At 42.0% G+C, this 19,744-nt stretch overlaps 1 protein-coding gene across 1 annotated transcript in view; it reads right to left on the reverse strand.

The window, feature by feature from the left end:
• The window catches only part of tprg1 (tumor protein p63 regulated 1), a gene marked incomplete at both ends in the record, with an annotated part of 30,441 nt that extends 14,505 nt beyond the window's left edge, over positions 1-15,936 (reverse strand). Inside the window, 3 exons of the mRNA XM_079245721.1 lie at positions 6,570-6,746; positions 9,516-9,607; positions 15,721-15,936. Of these exons, the coding sequence (XP_079101847.1) occupies positions 6,570-6,746; positions 9,516-9,607; positions 15,721-15,936 (485 nt within the window). The remainder of the gene's footprint in view (positions 1-6,569; positions 6,747-9,515; positions 9,608-15,720) is intronic.
• Positions 15,937-19,744: the final 3,808 nt, after the last annotated feature.

The following is a 19,744-nucleotide window of genomic DNA, read 5'->3' on the forward strand; positions in this document are numbered from 1 at the left end:
GGTTGGGTTTAATTTGTGCAGAAGAAGACGACGTAAAAAGATTCTCCAACCCAAAAACAGCGGCAAAAATGGAGACTAAATAAATATCCACTGGAAAACGACACATGTCCACCTCTCAAAGCAAATGTTAAATAACAAAACAAAACAAAAAGCTGTGAACATGCAGGATTTCAGCTCTGAAACTTTATGCATTCCTCACGGACGACACGAACAAGAGAAGTGATGAGGTGTTCTCTGGACTTCAGCCTTCTCTGGGAAGGGTGCACACTGACATCAAGTGGTCAAATGACAACTGTCAGCTGCCTTCACTTCTCAGAGACACAAGAACCAAAGGAAAACTCACCTGAGTGGGTGTGTTAGTCAGCTGACTGCTGGGAAAATAAACCAACAGCTCCGTGTCTGCATGACTTTCTCATATCTACATGTAGAAAAGCTTTCAAAATAGGAAAAAGCAAAGTGTGTCATTCACAACACAAGTTTATAAAAGTGTTGCGTGGATGTAATCGAGGTTTGAAAAAGTTAGAAAATGATCATAAATGAGTTTGAACTGCACAAAAGAACGACATGAGACACAAAAGTCAAGGCAGAGGTGTGTAATAAGTGTCCCAGTACATTTCTCAGCTGCTTCTAAGTTGTTTAAAGTTTGGTTCAATATCAAGACCTGGTGCATCATCCTGCTGGAAGTTTCCATCAGAAGATGCTACACTGTGCTCAGAAAGGGATGGACATGGTCAGCAGCAGGACTCAGGTAGGCTGTGGAGGTTAAACCAGGTCATGTTGGTACTAAGGGGACCAAAGTGGGACCAGAAAACCTCCCCCCACCATTCCACCAGCAGCAGCCTGAAGCGTTGATCCTGACGGCAGGATGGATCCATGTTGTCATGATGTTTCCAGCAGATTCTGATCCTACCATGTGGATGTGGAGCTGAACTGGAGACTCATCAGACCAGCAACGTTTCTCCATCTTCTATTGTCCAGTTCTGGTGAGTCTGTGTGAATTGTAGCCTCAGTTTCCTGTTCTTACTGACAGGAGGGAACCCGCTGTGGTCTTCTGCTGCTGGAGACCATCTGCTTCCAGGCTGGACGTGTTGTGTGTTCAGAGATGATGTTCTGCAGATCTTGGTTGGAACCAGTTCTTACTGGACTTCCTGTTGTCTTTCCATCATCTCCAACCAGTCTGTCCATTCTCCTCTGACCTCTGACCCCGAGGCAGGTCCAGACAACTGCTTCAAAGTCACTAAAATCTCCTTTCTTCCTCATTCTGAGGCTCAGTTTGAACTTGACCTGATAAAGTGAGTCCATTATTTCTGAATAATAATTGTAAATCTAAGGCACTGAATTCAGTCTAATGGCTCAATAATGACACTGAAATGAAATAGCAGTTGACATGTGAGCTACTCAGAAATTAAGCTAAAAGATGAAAAATAAAAAAGCCATTTGTAATTTTAATTTCATCAACAAGTAGAAAGTATCAGTTCTGTGCAGCCGGAAACGCAGCGACTCGCCCTCCATCTCTATACTGGCTCCATCAGTGCATCATATATTATATACAGAATTTCTCCCTATAAACGTAGCCAGATTATTTAGGCACACTCAGATTTTTTTTGCCTCATCTCTAACTGTGCCACTGTGCCTGTGATGGGCCCAGGCCAGTGAAGCTGCCATCAGACCGCTGGAGAAAGACTGGCAATGCTTTTCCTTTAAAAAGTATTTTTCATTTCATTTCATGAAAATCGTTGATAAAAAGCCATTCCAGTAACATCTTTGCAAGGTTTTCCAGTAACATACAGACGTCCTGGCGCCTGCATGCTTACTGCTCGTTTCACAGGATCCGCCAGAAAAGCTTCCATCTATAACTTAAAGCGATTTCACCGCGGATTTCACTGACAGATGATATAAGAGCTGCAGATCCATAAGCTGCTTTAAAGCTCAACTCAATCTGTTTTAAAAAACCACCCAAACCTGTAAATACTGACTTATGTATGTCGCTCTCTGTCCCAAAACGCAAAATCGAAACAAAAACCACAGATTTAAACCCACCTGGACTGATAAGTATTTGTTTATTTTGCCGTCACATTCGAGCACCAAACCGATGTGTTTAATACGCAATGTGTGGTGTGATATTTCCATTATTTTATTTTGTGCATTTGCCCTTGTCATGTGGGACTACATGTAAAATAGAAAAATTAATAAACTACTTATTTTTCAAAATGTACATGTGTCTTTTTTATAAAAAAAATATTTATTTATTTTTACTGATTTATTTTCCCTTACTTTATTTACTGGCCCTCATAATTTTTTTCATTTGAAAATCAGGCCCACCTGAATATCTAACTGAGTAGCCATGATCTACATGATCTCTTACAAATAAATAAAGTTAAAAGAGTGGAACGTACATGATTATCAAGTTTCTATATATCACATTAAAAATAAACCAAAAGTCGGCCAAAGTGTGGAAGTGCTACTAAATAAGATGAAACCAAACTACTAACAAGTGAAAAAGTAAGAATAAAACCTGGGAAGGCTAGTGAAGGGATGCCTATACCAGAGTTTCCTGTATGCACCTAGGCTTTTTCATACCGGTTAAAAGAAGAGTTCCAGCATTCGAAACAATCTGTGAACAATACAGACACAACTTATCCAAACCAGTTCACTGTGCTTCACAGAAATACAGTCAAGAGATCATTAAAGCATGAAAAACTTGAGTTACGGCTTCACCTTAACAACCCTGAAACTGTTCTTTACATCTGTATTCATCTGCTCATCCTTCTGAAAGGAACTGTGCTTAATCACACCCGGATTTCTGACAGCAAGGCGACTGTTTTGAAGCCGAAGGCCACTGTCGAGTCCAGATAAAGCCGAACGCAGCGACACCACCACCTGCAGCGCCACCTTACGCTTCATTTATGCTCAAGTTACATGTTTTTATAGGAACATCCAAGTTAAGCACCGTCAAACGTCTCCCGTAAAAATGATGTTAACATAGTTGTTAGGTGGCACATCCACTAGGGGGCAGTGGAGAGTTCACAGTTCACGTCTGACTTCTGACCAAGCGGCAACCTCCGGCGGTTAAAAGTGAAGCCTATGCAGAAGTGCCAAAAACTGCAGTTCCCTCTTAATCCACTAGGGGCTCCAAAACAGAGCAAATCCCCATAGACTCCCATGTTAAAAAGACCAACTTCACAGCAGAAATAAACATGTTTACAGCAGAAATAAACATGTTTACAGGCTGGTTCAAAAATCCATTTTAGGTTTAATAGGTCAGGTTTACCTTCATGAAAACTGTGAGGGGACTCGCCCGTTTAAAGGCAAGGCAAGGCAAGTTTATTTGTATAGCACCTTTCATGTACAAGACAATTCTTTACATGTCAAGTGCTTTACATGAAACAATAAAAGCATTACAGAAAAAAGCATAAAGGAAAATACAAATAACAAAATCATAATAAAATCATAAATTATATTAAAATAATTAAAAGCAGAATTAAAGTGGAACTATTATGTGCATTTTAGGCTAATTTATTTTTATTTCTGAGACCAGAAGTGCTGGGATTGATCGAGTTATTGTCACAAATGGCTTTATTTACTTCAGACCGACCCTCTCCGTAGGCTGTCAGATCAGCCTGTGGGCAAAACGAGTGGATTGAGACTCTTCCGCATTAAGCCCTGCCTCCCGCCACTGCACTACATCGGGAGCGCGCACCGCACCTGCTTTCACCGTCATTGTAACATCTCATAAACAGAAGGATTAGGCTGATATGAACTCAATAAAAAAAAAAAAAAAACAATGTCAACACATAGCATACAGCCCTACATGTTGGAACCTGAATCAGAGCCTGAAAACGAAGTGGAAAACAGCAACCCACAGCAACGAATGCAGCAGGATGTCTCTCTTTGGTAAACTCACCAGCCATCGTTGGAAATAACTTTATCCCACGTTTTCCACCCGCCTGATGTATTTGTACATGCCCTTGTTAACCAGTAGAAGGTAACCAATCACCGAACCTTATCCCCCGGGACGTCACAAGGATTTCCAAGTAGAAAAAACTCTCTAAAATGACGCGTTTTTCGTTGCCATGGAAACAGAACGGAGCGCGTGCTGGAACTCAAACTCAAACTCAAACATGGGTTTAGGTGATAAAAAAACAGTGCCGTTCACATGTCTGATGAGGATTCAACACTGTAACACTGTAGAAAGCTCAGAAAACTTGAAATACTAGAATAGCACCCCTTTAAGTAAAAGTTACTGTGCAGATGTCGTGCATAGGCGCATGAGAAAAGAAATGTTTTTAACCTGGATTTAAAAGTTTCTACATTTGGTGAAGGTTTAATCTCCACTGGCAGATTATTCCACTTGTTTGCAGCGTAACAGCAAAATGCTGCTTCTCCATGTTTAGTCTGGACCCTGGTCTGGACTAGTGGACCAGAGTCTTTGGATCGAAGAGCTCTGCTTGGTTTATATTCTCTGAATATATCACAGATGTATTCTGGTCCTAAACCATTCTGGGATTTGTAAACGATCAGCAGGGTTTTGAAATCTATTCTGTGATTGACTGGAAGCCAGTGTAAAGATTTAAAAGTAAATTAATCTCCAAATCTGGCCTATTTAGGGGCGTGTCCCTTTGATTGACACATACCCGATCTCTCGCTTCAAGTACGTAGAACAACCGCGGTTTTTAGCCGCTTAACAACATGACTTAGCTTTAGCCCGCTTACCTCCGTTAGCTGGTTAGCTCCAGGTTAGCTTGGTTAGCTCTTACCTACATGCAGCTCACAGTTTGCGCAATGCGCCGTAAGGTGAAACTGACTCAGGCAAACGTGTTTGCTAGCAGTACCAACAACAAGAAAACAGGCAAAAGGTTGGTGGAGAAAACCAACACCATCACAACACACACAGTTCTGATAAGCTCTGAGGAGAAAGATGGACTCAGGGCTTGTTGATTAGGACACTGTGGACGTCAACATGTTTTTTTATTTTTATTTTTTTGGTTCTGTCCAACAGACCGTTGCTACTTGGTTTGGTCCTATGAAGGCCGTAATTCTGCAGGTTTTCAGTGTTTCCCTGCTCAGACACATCTGTCTCAAATGGATGAGTCATTGTGCAGAACTTTGTAAGCTACTGGGTCCATTTGATTAAAAAAAACACCATGAGATGTCTGGTCATACCTTCCAGCTCTACAATTTTAGACTTAGATCCGGAACATATAGCCGTTTAGTAGTTCAAGCATTTCCAACATTTTCAGCTTATTCTGTCAAAAATCTGCAGTCAGTCAGTCTCTTTAAATTAACCCCAGCAGATGTCTCTACACAGGACACTACAAAACACCATCTCTTTCTCCACTATCAGTGTTGTTATACTGCAATTTGTGCAGCTTGAACACACACAGACCAAACCAATCACAGAAAACCTGTAAAGCAGAGTGAAATCCAGTGTTGCATCTTTGTGCACCCTAACGTCTCTCTGCGAGACTTAATATGATGCAGATTTGAATAAAAACCTCCACAAGCTCATGCTTTTGTATGATGTTTGCAGCTGTTTGTGCAGATTCTTTCCTAGGAAACAGGAGCGCGACAAAAAAAAAAAAAAGAATAAATGTAGAATTAAAAAAATAATCTCATCTCCTCAGCCAAGCTCTCACAGAGATTCTGTGATGTGGAAGGAAAGTTTTGCAGCGTTCGAACAGTGGGAGAGAACTCGTTTCTGCATAAACGAACGTTGTTGCCAATCAATTTCTGCCAAAAATAAGACAAAACGACCTCCACAAAAAAAGAAGACACTTCCTGAGGGAAAGAGGAGGAGTGTGAGGAAAGTGCGGGATCTGAAGATGAAGACAGAAAGAGGAAACGTTTGACGCTCCAGTCTTTTCTATTTGAAACTGTCTTTTTACTGCTGGACTCCCGGGTGGCTTTCACAAATGTTTCATGTATAATTTAATGCAATGCGCAGAGATAAAACCTCCAATAAAGGCTGCGCTCTCTAAGCTCTTCACAGCGCATTACATTTTATTCATCAAATTAGTTTTAGTTGGTTTGGTATCCCCGGAGCCGTCTTTAAAAGGTTTACATGAAGGGACTACATTAATTTTGCCACTAATCAGTTCAGTGACAGCTCCAAGTGACAGCTTTGCTCTCCTCAAAAGAGACTCTCCCCCTTCATCAGTTTCAGCTCTCCCGGTCCTGTTTGGCCTTCCGTACAACACACATCTTACATTTTTCATTGCATCCTCAAACCTTTCTTTAAATTTGACAACATGTTTCTACTGAGCAACATGAAAACAGGACGTGAAACTAGGATATCCAGGCCAAAACACACCATTAGGCAAGTCAAGCCAGAACTTTTCTCACAGGAAATTTAGCTTTTGTGAAACAAATTAGAGCACGGTGCAGATAATTAGGGTTAATATTTGTAATCCTCCGAGCTGAGTTTTTAGTTTTTTAATTACCAACTAAACCCAAAAACAGAGCAATTAGGATGTGTCAGAGTCTGAGTTTCCTCATTACGAAACAAATTCAGCTACATTTTCTAAGTTTAGAGCTGCAGGTTGGATGGACGGTAACGAGACAGAACTTACTGAAGCAGGGAGTGCTTTGGGAAGCTGAAGGGTCCCTGAGAGATGCGGTCCACGAAGTTCAGCGGGATCCTCTGAATCTGCTCCGTGGACAGCATCATGAAGTCGTACTTGCAGACCAGGAGAGAGTTGTCTGTGATGACAACCAGGCGTTCCTTTTCATTGTTCCAGTGATCAACCCTGAAACAAGCAGATAGTTAGTGAGACTGTGGTCCCTTTACTGGTGGAAAGGTGGGAAACTCGGCAGTGTCTCTGCAGTCTAACGCAGCACATGCCACTGTGAACTTATAGAAAAAGGGATTATAAGATCAATACATCAAGCTTTGATCAGTTATAAAACAGAGATTTAACAACTATTTCACAGATACAGGATTAACTCAATGAAAAACATGAGACTCCTTGCATCAACAGACCAGCTAGAGGAAGGCCACATAAAGCCTAAGAGAGAAAAGATGGATGATGTGGTGACAAAAATGACATCACATCATGTGAAGAATATAACAACACAGACACTTGTCTTTCCAAACACACCCGAACCAGTGTGTCTCATGAAGCACCGAGGCTTCAAAGCTTCAAGGCTTCAGTGATGTCTAGTGGACAAATGAATCACAGCAACTTCTGAAGAGCGCGCATGAAGTGGTAGCATATGTGGTGAAAAATAACCAGAGACAGACCTCAGTTTATGTGCAAGAATAAGCCTTAATCATGGCCAGCATATTTTACATTTGTTTAAAAGGTCGTTGGCGAAGGTACGTTGTCAAGTGGCAATATGTGAGTGACCAGCAGGGGGCAGTGTAAGGAACTGTTTAGCCCGAGGTAAGGTCAAAAGGTTGACTGAAGTAAAAATTCCGGTAATTTTTGAGGACAAGTTTGCTGATCAAGCCTAAAGTTTCCGGCTTTATTTCGATGTATCATAGCTGCTACATAGTGATAAAGATGCTTGTTGCCATAGCAGGAAACCTGATCTGTAATATCCTACCAGCTGTCACAAGCAACTTCTGGTTTTTGATTTGTTTTTCTTTTTGCATGATCTCAAAATCTATAAAATAAACACCAACCTCCTCTATTGTTGCCATACTTTGTTTGCATCCAGTAACATTTGGTCCGAGTGTGACCGGAGTGGAGTCCCCTGGTAACAAGCAGGAACGTGAATATTTACACTCTGACTTTAGTTGGGTGGATTGATCCAAACATCACTGCCAACAATTTAGACTTTTGCAAAGCTTTGAAGAAAATATGGCTGCAATGGGACAGGTTTGTGTTTTTAAGGGGTGCAAAAGTAACACTGGACTTTATTCTTTACCAGCTGATCCTAATGTGGCGACAGACAGCAGATCAGAACACAACAGTCACACGTCTGACAGCTGCATCAACCTGCGACGCGTCACCACAGCCTGCTGAAGCGTTTCGGTTCAGGACCACTGTATTATGCAGCTGATGGAGGGGAAATGAACAATTACACTGTTTGACTGACTGTCAAGTTGAGCTAACTTTACATACAGATGCACATGTAACTGCTAGAATGTTTACACTTTCTGTTTGCACACTATACCAACCACTTTGCACAGTGTTTGTAATTCTGATAGTTTAACATCAAACCAAGATTGCACATATCTGCAAATATGTACATAAAATGTACTTTTTTCTTCAGCGTGTATCTTCTTAAAGATTGTTTATTTCTGTTCTATCTTGCATGGTTCTCTTTACCTTAATATCATTTATCTAATTTATACTTTGACTTTATATCTCTGATTCTAGACACTTTCGGCATCCAGTGCAGGCAACAAAGAAAGAATTTCATCATACAAAGAAACATGTTTCTAACTGAGTGTATGACAATAAAAGTTTTGAATTGTTGCATCTTGAAGCGTCTTCAACCTCGAAGATGCGAACAGTCTGCGGTGTAGCTGCTTCATGAATCTTTATTTATCTTCCACCTTGCCTGAGCAGCTGTCTGCCATTCAAGATCCTCAATCTACCCCCCGATCGCCCCCCAGACCTCGCACCGCCACATCTTTAGTCTGGTATTTTTTTTAAAAAATTGACAACAGGTGGAGTTGAGCAAAACGTAGGGGGTGTAGTTCATCATGTTAGTAAACATGGAGGTAGGAATAGTTGGAGGCAAAACTGGACATTAATGCTGTGAGAAAGTTTTCTACTTTGTGGTGCAGTTTTGGGGGTAAAATTCTGCCAGGGGTTATTGAAAGTTCACACACACACACACACACACACAAAGACACACACAAAAACATGGATTGCAAAGCTGCTCAATTATGTACAGTAAAAGTTTCACAATTTCCAAAAGTGCCCATGGCAAGGATCATACAATATACATGTAAGCTTTCAAAATCACTAAAAATTTCTCTGAAAAAAGTTTAAAAAAAAAAAGAAAAGAAATAATAACAGAAACACCTTTGAATGCAACTTTGCCATATCTGCTTCCTCATCTGATCCTAAAATATGTTAATACATTTCTGCTGTAATAATTAAAATCACTAAAAAGCATAATTTGCCTTTTTCACACACACAGACACACACTCCGCCCGAGACGCTGCTAATTCACGGTGGCCTGGATTCTCTGCAAGTGGCCTTCTTTCTTCCGGCCTGCTGAGCCGGCTGCACGTGGCCGTCTCCCACTGAAACACTCCTGATTGCAGCTGACAGCGATCGGCCAAAAGAGGACAGTTCACTGAACAGCCAAGGCATCGTGGAGGTGTGGGTGAGAAGCTTCGACTGGACTAATGAAATGAGTTAACCTTGGCTGAGCACGATGCTGTAGAGAAAACAGAGGTGTTGCAGGAATCCAGGATCAGAGTGTGGGTGGGCTGACACAACAATGCAGCACTCGCTGGAAAAAAGATAATAACTGAAAGAAAATACCTTTCTGCAAGACACGTTTGAGGATTCCCACCTCATGATGACACAAATAACACGGTCTGGTGAACTCACTCTGCCATCAGCCAGATGCTGTGAATGCTGCCATCCTCTTCCTTATTCACCAGAGCTTTGGTATCTTTGATGGCCTGATCCAGAGTGCCAGGCTGCGGAGACACAAATGCACGGGTGTCACTTTCTAATTTTCCATTGTGACAATCATAACGTGTGCACACAAAGCTTAAAGGGTAATCTCTGGGGCGGACATGTAGCCGTGACAAGGAAAATGTCAAAGTGTCTGTGTTAAAAAAAAAAAAAAAAAAAAAGAAATATCTCACTAAACCACAATATGATGTGTAGACATGCGAAAAAGAAGAAAGCCGACGACGTCAAAGCTGAGTAACACACGGAGGGAAGCTTTGGTGCACAAATCTGTGCACCTCACATGTAGACTGTCAGCTACACGCGTTCATTCTGTCCTTCTGCTTTGTTTCATTACATCAACGGCAAGTTTGAGAACTTGAAAAAGATCATGAGTTCATACTGAGAGCTTGCAGCTGTAAAACTCACGTTCACATCAGCCTTTTTGGTCGAATCCGAGTCCGTTTGCTGGGAAAGGCGGCTTTGTTTGGGGAAATGTGAACGCACCAAATGAATTCTGACTCAGATCGAAGAAGCAGACTCGGCCCGCCTACAAACCTAGATACAGGAAGCGGACTACAAAAATAGTAACGCCTCATTGGGCGCTGGAGAGTGAACCCGCGTCGCCGCCATATGGGATGGGTCTCGCTTTTCGAGTTTTGCTGCAGAATCAACGCAGTTTCCCTACATAGGCTACGTTCAGACTGCAGGGCTCGCTGCTCATATCGGATGTTTTTGTGAAATCCAAATTTTTTCCGATCAAATGTGACTTGTATGTGATCTCCTGTATGAACCTCGTGCGCACCAGAAGCGTCCCGCATGCGTAGAAGACACGGCGACGTGCAGTGAGCTGTGATGTCTTTGTGTTTGCGGAAGTAAATATGGACGGCAGCAGAGCATTTAAACGTTTTGTCCAACCGTAGCCACAACGTTGGGAATGGGTTTGTTTTAAGGAGACGTTGACGGAAGAGGAAAGTAAAAGTTTTGGTCGAGGCCTTTTGTGGAGCTGTGGCAGCAACAACTGTAGAGAGAAACGTTTGGGTACGGAGTCGCAGTCAGGATTGGTGGGAGAGTGATGTGAGCGCATTGAAGAGTTCGTAAACAACAAACGCTGAATAATGACGTTTGTCGTGTGTTAATGACGCGTCGGTCGGATTAATGCAACCTGACCGTTCAGACTGAAGTCACATGGCAAAAGACCGGATACATATCGGATTTAGGACCACATATCCAAGCGGCCTGGGTCGCATTCGAAAGTATCAGATCTTTGTCGTTCAGACTGTTAAGAAAAGATCGGTTACAGGTCGCATAGGGACAAAAACATCTGATTTAAGTCACTTCAGCCTGTAGTGTGAACGTAGCCATAGATGTTTTCTGTGGGACAACAAAACACTTTTTTACATTTATAAATAATGTTTACACAGAGTAATCTACTAAATGCAAATGATAAATTTTACTCCTATTTGGTGTTTATGGAAAAATATGATATTGATGTTTCACAAAGAGTTTTACATGGTAGCATGATTACCTCCGCCAAGGAGGTTATGTTTTTACCGGCTTTATCTGTTTATCTGTTTGTGTTCAAGATAACTTAAAAAGTTTATTAAATTTTCAGGACTTGTTGGAAATGTAAAAAAGGAAGAACTGATTTATTTTTGGTGGTGGTCCAGATCATCGTTTGGATCCAGGAACTTTTTAAAGGCCTTGGCGGAGGTTTACGTTCTTCGAGTGTTTTTCTGGGTAACTTCTGAATTACACAGTTTTTATACAATACTTTATTGTCAGACTTGGTACAACTGTATCTCTGTATTGATAAATGAATAAATGTAAAGAAAAGAGTCAACCGTAGTCAAGAGAAAGCAGCAACTATTCCAGTAAACCTGCTGTTTTCTTTTCATCTTTTAGCCACCCGCGTACATCACTTTTGTGCAAATCATGTTGTCAGTGACGAAAGCTGAGAATAGTTTATGTTTAACTGATGTTCAAACTGTATTGTTTTTTGCACATATTAATTTTAGATTTGGTGCCAGCAGCTCTTTCCTTGGGCTCCTTTCTTAGAGCCCATGACACGGTAGCCTGCACATCTGTGAAGACTACATTCATCCTGAAGGTGCATACAGGTTTTGGAGCAGCATGCTGCCTTTTAGGGACATCCTTGCTTATTTCAGTAAGACAATGCTGATGCAGATGTTACATGAGCACGGCTTCGTAACAAGCGAGTACAGGTACTAGACTGACCCGCCTGAAGTCCAGACCTGTCTCCCATTGAAAATGTGCGTCGGGTTATAAAGTGCAAAATATGACGATGGAGACACAGGACTGTAGAGCAACTTAATCGCTTCAATGATTCAACAATTCAAACACTTGTAGCGTGAGATTGACAGGCAGATCATTGGGGCGTCTCCAGTAATGTGGACTCCGCATCGATCTGTTTTGGTGAAGAAAACTCTCAGTTTACTGGTAAATCTACATTCCTTCACCTGTGGTCATCAGCTGACCGACCGAAAGAATGCGATCGCTAAAACAAGCAGCTGAAATTCCTCCGCAGGGTGGCCGGGCTCTCCCTTAGAGATAAGGTCAGTCGGTCATCTGGTAGGGGCTCAGAGTAGAGCCGCTCCTCCTGCACAGTGAGGTGTTCTGAACACGTCCCTCTAGGACAGGGGTGTCCAAAAACGGTCCTCAAGGGCCGCCGTCCTGCCAGTTTTCCAGGTATCCCTGTTCCAACAAACCTCCAACAGCCAATGAAGTTCTGCACAATGACTGCTTAATTTGAGTCAGGTGTGTTGGAGCAGGTATACATGGAAAACTGCAGGATTGTGGCCCTCAAGGACCGGAGAATGACACCACTGCTCTAAGTAGAGGAGACCCCGGGAAAGACCAAAAACACGCTGGGCAGGCTGGGCCTGAGAACGCCCCAAAGTTCCCCCAGAACAAGCTGGCGAATGAGGCTTATGAGAGAAAAGTCTGGGCTTCCCTGCAGCTGTCCACCCCAACCCAATCTCAGATAAGCCTGTCCCACCTGGTGGAAGCTCCATGGAAGATCTGGAACACGCAGGCTGGACAATGTCGCTCAGCAAATCTGGGAATCCTGGGAATGTTTTGGGAACTGAAAGAACCGACTGCAGTCTGGATTTATCTGCGTAATCTGCTGCCTCCCCATCCTGACCTGGGATGGAGGGATGGATGGATGGATGGATGGATGGACGGACGGATGGAAATAAAGATACCTTTTTAATCACAGAGAAATTCATATTGTAGGCTTTAAAAAGCCTCACACTAACACTCTGATGTTTCTTCACATTGTGTAGAAGATGTGAAGAAACATCATTTATCTTTGACGGCTTGTGCAGCATCTTTCCTGGACAATCAGCTCCTGGAGTTCCACAGTTAATCCCAGCACAGAACAGCTTTCTTGCTGCCCCAATAGATGCTGATGGCGCTTTTCACAAGACCTATAGAAGATATGCAAAACTTTGGAGCAAGCGCTTAACAATGTCAGCTTCCTTAAGAAGTACAGTCCACTCTGTCACTTCTTGTAGATGCCTCCATGTTCCGGTCTAGTCTAGTCTAGTCTGTTTAGCTGAACTCCAAGGTTCTTGTATTTTTCCACTACATCCACCTCTTCTCCCAAGATGTAGACTGTGTTATGTTTATTCCTGTTCCTCTTAAAAGCAGCATTCTCTACTTCTGTTGGTGTTCAAGACACGGTAAGAATTTCCACACCAGCTCATAAAGTGCCGGACCAGTTCTCCAGCTTCTTGTCCATCACTGAAAACCCTACAAAGGCTATCATTTAATGAGTTCCTGTTGCAGCTTACTGTCGCATAGTGCATGTGCAAAGTTTTTGCACTGCAAAGCACTCCACAATCATTCAGTTTCACTAACGTAGGAAGTCAACGACAACGTGACTTTAAACTATTTTGTAGTTGAAGAAGCATGTTTTGCAGTACTTAAACACCTTGTGCATCACATATAATTCAGACATTTTCTAATACATATTTTATCACTTTATAGTGAAATCTTTGTTTAAAACCCTGTTGTATACAATCTAATACTTGTATTTTGCCCCCTAGTGGATAACTTTAGCACAACATCAACTGTGGCACATTACATGGTAATAAATCGCCCCTATATGTGGGAATTATTTTTGTTTCTTTTAAAAAATACATTTAGTTGAAGGGAATTTTACTTATCTATTTATTAGCTTTTTTTTTTTTTTTTTTTTTTACTATAACAGCCTGGCTCTTCTTTAGGATACATGTTATGAACACACAAGTTGTTGACATGCTTTACAGTCTCTCAGAGTATCTTTGTTTACAGCTTTACATATTTACATTTTATAATTGCCTGTCTTTAAGCCAACAGGTGAACTTTGGCCATCTTAAACAAATAATAGTAAAATCGTTCAGATGGCTGCACATTTACTTGAAACAAAGTTTTTAAAAAGAAATCACATTGCTCATAATTTGTTAAAAGTTGGAAAAACAATAACACATTAGTTAATGTGTTTTTTGTTTGGAAGTCCATTTCCACCTCTTGTAAATTAAAAATATTTAAATTTTGTCATTTGTATTTTAAATATCACAACTTTTAATCTCGCGCTGTTATGGACCGGCAACCTGTCCAGGGTGTACCTACCTCTTGCCCAATGACTGCTGGGATATGCTCCAGCTTTCCTTATGGGGACTAAGCGATTCGGAAAATGACGGACTGACTGACTTTCAATCAAATTGTGATTTTTTTTTTTTTTTTTTAATCTCATCCTTAGTTTTTATTTCAAACTTTAACTCAATTTTAATAAATAAAATAAATGAGAATTATGACATTTTTTCATTTTATCTCCTAACAACTTTTCAGCTTAATATTGTAATTTTTCTATCCATAATAATTTAAACATATAATTAGGACTTTGAATTAAAATAATAACTTTGAGTCACATAACTAGGACCTTAAATCTTATAATAAGGAGATATTTGTGAAGAAAAAAAAATCATGTTAGTGAAAAGTGACGGGAATGGGCTTCCATAGGGTTTGGGTCTGGGTACCACATCAACATTTTTCTTGTTGTGGCCCTGCCTCTCTGCAATCCAACCACATGTTAATGAGGTCCAAAATTAAAGTGTTTTCAGTTAATAAGCAAATTAAATCTCAGAGAATGAAGTTGTGTCTCATCTGGGGATCCCTTCTGCTAAACATCAGCTTCATGTGGGCCTCGGGTCGCCACCTTTCAGAAATTAAAATAAGGGACGTCCATGCAGGCAAGTGGGGCGTCCACAGCAGCGGTATGATTTGTACTCCTGTCTTAAGTAGACTAAAGGTGTGATTAAGTAATCAATTAATCAAATTTAAAGACTGAAATGCCTTATACATTTCCTGTTGTGAAACATTGTTGGAGTTTTACTAATTAGGAGACATAAAGCTGTAATTACATGGATCTCTACTTTGTGTGTAGTGTGCAACATTGAACAGTAACACCTGTGTGGTTTCACTTGCAGTTTGACTTATAAGCGTCTCTTCCCTCTCACGTCTGTTTTGTTGCATTTTTTTTATTTTGAGGACGTAGAGAAATAACCAGGTAGGCTACAGGAGACATGGTCTTCTGAGGAGCGTGCGTGAGTCATGTCTGTCTCTAGCCAACCGTGACTGTCCAACATACAGACACAGAGGAGGCTGGACCTGCACGAAAAGACAGTTTTGCTGGATTTTCTGTCTTTTATTTTGTTAATTATTCTTAGATTGAGTGTTGATATGTGTGACCGACATGTGTAGGCTGTTGGAAAGTTATGAGAAACGGAACAAAGTGCGTCCCGTTTCGGTTCAATCCAGGACACAACGTTTGTCTGTCAATTAAAGGACGATTCCGTAATTTGGCAACCTTTCTGTGGGGCACGGGTTGCCAAATCTGGGCCACAAGTCATCAAAACTACAACCTGCATTTAACTGGCGTGTTTTCCTGGTCCAGTCTAAATACAATCCAAATGTTTTGTTTACTGAAGCAGGAAAACCGATCCCATAAATCTAATATTTTCTAATAAAATATTCCCTTTTAACAACAGTAAAAGCTCATATAAAATGCTGCTGGCTGTAAAACCTGCTGTATGTTCAGAGTTTAAATGCTTGTGGGTTTTTTTTTTTTTACCCGTAAAACGAAGAACTTCCTGAGTTTGAACTGCGCCAGACATGAATCCACGACGGGGCCCCCGCGCTGGGAGCCGGGCCCTCCGTGCGCCACCTGCGGGCCCTCCGCGTCCTCCTGGCGGGCAGCAGCTGGCGGAGAGTCCGCTGGTCCGCTGGAGGAGGAGGCTTGGAGCTGATCCTGCCGCTCAGTCTGCGCTCCTTCCTTCATGTCCGCCATGGAGCCAGCGGGACAACACGGCTGAACTTTCTGCTTCTGAAAAGTAAAAGTTTCCCTCTCGCGACTTTCTGACTTCCTCCGTATCGAAACTTAACTGCAGCTGCAGAAAACAATAAAAGCAGATTAGTCCCAGAACATGAGGCAGGTATGAAGCTGGAGAATGAGACGGCAGCAGGTGCACTTCCTTCTTCCGTGTCCTGCATGTGTTTAGGAAGACAAACCTGCAGCTTTAACCCTGATCCTGCATCCTCTGCAGTCCTGAACTAAACAGCTGGTCTGGAGGAAATCAGGACAAGCTCAAGTTGGCATTTAAGATCCTTGTAAGACAGATGGAACCACAGAGCAATGACTGCAGGTTATACTTGTAGTAATCAGTTAATTTCCCCCTAAAAGCAACTTTATTTTAATTTTTATTCTATTTTAAAGACATTGTACATGTCCCACCTGTCTGCCTCCCCATCCTCCCCACCCTGACCTAAACCCACCCACTCCTGCCTTCAAATAAATTCTCCCAGGTTTGTTGTGGTTGTGGACCCAGTTGGACCAAGGTCCAGCTGCAGGCTGCTGAGGCAGAACGCAGACTGGTGCAGGACTTTGGTTTTGATGCCAAAAATAAACGGAGAACGTCACAGAAACATGACAAAATGTGAAATGAAAATAAACTGACACAAGAAAAATTAAAATAAAAAAGGGGGGTATACACTCACACACACACACACACACACACACACACACACACACACACACACACACACACACACAGGTATAACTAAATGGAGCAGGTGAACCGAGCAACTCTAACAACCTGTAATGATGAACAAGAAGCAGAAAGAAAAATATACATAAAGTAAAAAACTACAACATAAAACAGGAAACCTTTAAGATTTTTAATGACAAAACTAATAAACCCAGACCAGCAGGTTTTCTATGTTTCCCTGCTCCAACACAGCTGACTCAAATGAAGGAGTTGTTGAGCAGAACCTGCTAGTCTGTTAGATCCACGTAATTTGATTCAAATATGTTGGAGCAGGGGTACATGGAAAACCTGTTGGATTGCATCCCGAGGACTGAATTTAGTCCTGGCCTAAACCAAAACCCAGATGAGTTTAATAGAGGTGGGAAAATTGAATAGAAAAATATGGACTTTTTTTTTGCTTCACAATTTTAAAACCGATTTTTTTTGTTAAAAAATTGATTTTTTTCCCAACTAAATAAAAATAATCCATTATAAAATATTTGTCATTTTTATTGTTTTTATTGTTCTTTTTGCTTGTCTTCTTCAGCATTGTAGTGGGAGAATGATGGTCTGGCTACTGGGTTTTTTTTTTTCCTCATTGAAATCAAGAAAAATGATGAGAAAAAAAGTTTTAATCATTTATTTTGTTTTTAATCTACAAAAATCAGCAATATTGAAAAATTGTGAGATTCGCAATTTAAATCGAATCGTCACCCAAAAAATCGGAATCGAATCGGGACAAAAGCCTGTCGTCAGCCCTAGAGTTTAATCATCTCTGAATCAGGTGCGCCAGTCCAGTCCTTGAGATCTACAATCCTGTAACTTTTGCATCCAACACATGAATCAAACGGCTGAAGTCTCTTCTGCACGTCTTTCAGCGCTGCAGACAAATACAGGTGTGTTTGAGAAACGCTGCACCTTTCATTACTGAGGCTTTCCAAGCACAGAAAACAGATTACCACATATGTGATTGTCATAAAGTCTTGTGATGTTTGTTTTAAAGCAGGAACTGATATGATGACGATGAAAGTCTGAAAATACGTCAGCCGTTTTTGTCTTTTTATTATTTTATTGTCTTCTTTAGTAGCTCAGCTTAAATTTGTTCTACAGGTGACTGATAAACAGACCGACTGTTGCTCTGACATCCTGCCGTGTTTACATAGAAACCAGCTTTGCCTGTTTTGCTGGTTAGTAGTTCCCTCCTGGTTATTTGCAACTTCATTTGCACAGAGGTGGGTGGAGCCGTCCAACAGGTGGTGCCTGTTGTAGTTAGTTAGTTGTCCACATTTTCTGAAGATGAATAAAGACAAATAAATGGAAATCCAGACTTTCTGTCCACCCTTTACCATGACATGTTTAGCTGTCTTTATGCTTACACACACACACACACACACACTGTTAAACTCCTTCTTAACACAAATATTGAGTCAGCCAATCACATGGCAGCATGTTGGCACACCAAGTCATGCAGACATGATGAAGACAATCTGCTGATGTTCAAACTGATCATCAGAATGAGGTAGAAAGGAGATTTTAGCAGTTGTCTGGACCAGAATGTCTGGTTGATGTCAGAGGTCAGAGGAGAATGGACAGACTGGTTGGAGATGATGGAAAGACAACAGGAAGTCCAGTAAGCACTGGTTCCAACCAAGATCTGCAGAACATCATCTCTGAACACACAACACGTCCAGCCTGGAAGCAGATGGTCTCCAGCAGCAGAAGACCACAGCGGGTTTCCTCCTGTCAGTAAGAACAGGAAACTGAGGCTACAATTCACACAGACTCACCAGAACTGGACAATAGAAGATGGAGAAACGTTGCTGGTCTGATGAGTCTCCAGTTCAGCTCCACATTCACATGGTAGGATCAGAATCTGCTGGAAACATCATGACAACATGGATCCATCCTGCCGTCAGGATCAACGCTTCAGGCTGCTGCTGGTTGAATGGTGGTGGGAGGTTTTCTGGTCCCACTTTGGTCCCCTTAGTACCAACATGACCTGGTTTAACCTCCACAGCCTACCTGAGTCCTGCTGCTGACCATGTCCATCCCTTTCTGAGCACAGTGTAGCATCTTCTGATGGAAACTTCCAGCAGGATGATGCACCATGTCACAAAGCTCACATCATCTCCACCATGACGATGAGTTCACTGTCCTCCAACGGCTCCACAGTCACCAGATCTACATCCAGCAGAGCAGCTTTGGGACGTGGTGGAACGGGAGATTCTCATCATGATGAGGTGGAACGGGAGATTCTCATCATGATGAGGTGGAACGGGAGATTCTCATGGTGATGTGGTGGAACGGGAGATTCTCATCATGATGAGGTGGAACGGGAGATTCTCATCATGATGAGGTGGAACGGGAGATTCTCATGGTGATGAGGTGGAACGGGAGATTCTCATCATGATGAGGTGGAACGGGAGATTCTCATCATGATGTGGTGGAACGGGAGATTCTCATCATGATGAGGTGGAACGGGAGATTCTCATCATGATGTGGTGGAACGGGAGATTCTCATGGTGATGAGGTGGAACGGGAGATTCTCATGGTGATGTGGTGGAACGGGAGATTCTCATCATGATGAGGTGGAACGGGAGATTCTCATCATGATGTGGTGGAACGGGACATTCTCATCATGATGTGGTGGAACGGGAGATTCTCATGGTGATGAGGTGGAACGGGAGATTCTCATCATGATGTGGTGGAACGCGAGATTCTCATCATGATGTGGTGGAACGGGAGATTCTCATCGTGATGAGGTGGAACGGGAGATTCTCGTCATGATGAGGTGGAACGGGAGATTCTCGTCATGATGAGGTGGAACGGGAGATTCTCGTCATGATGAGGTGGAACGGGAGATTCTCATCATGATGTGGTGGAACGGGAGATTGTCGTCATGATGAGGTGGAACGGGAGATTGTCGTCATGATGAGGTGGAACGGGAGATTCTCATCATGATGAGGTGGAACGGGAGATTCTCGTCATGATGAGGTGGAACGGGAGATTCTCGTCATGATGAGGTGGAATGGGAGATTCTCATCATGATGAGGTGGAACGGGAGATTCTCAT

The sequence above is a fragment of the Telmatherina bonti genome (genome assembly GCF_933228915.1).
Source record: "Telmatherina bonti genome assembly, chromosome: 8".
NCBI classification, from domain to species: Eukaryota; Metazoa; Chordata; class Actinopteri; order Atheriniformes; family Telmatherinidae; genus Telmatherina; species Telmatherina bonti.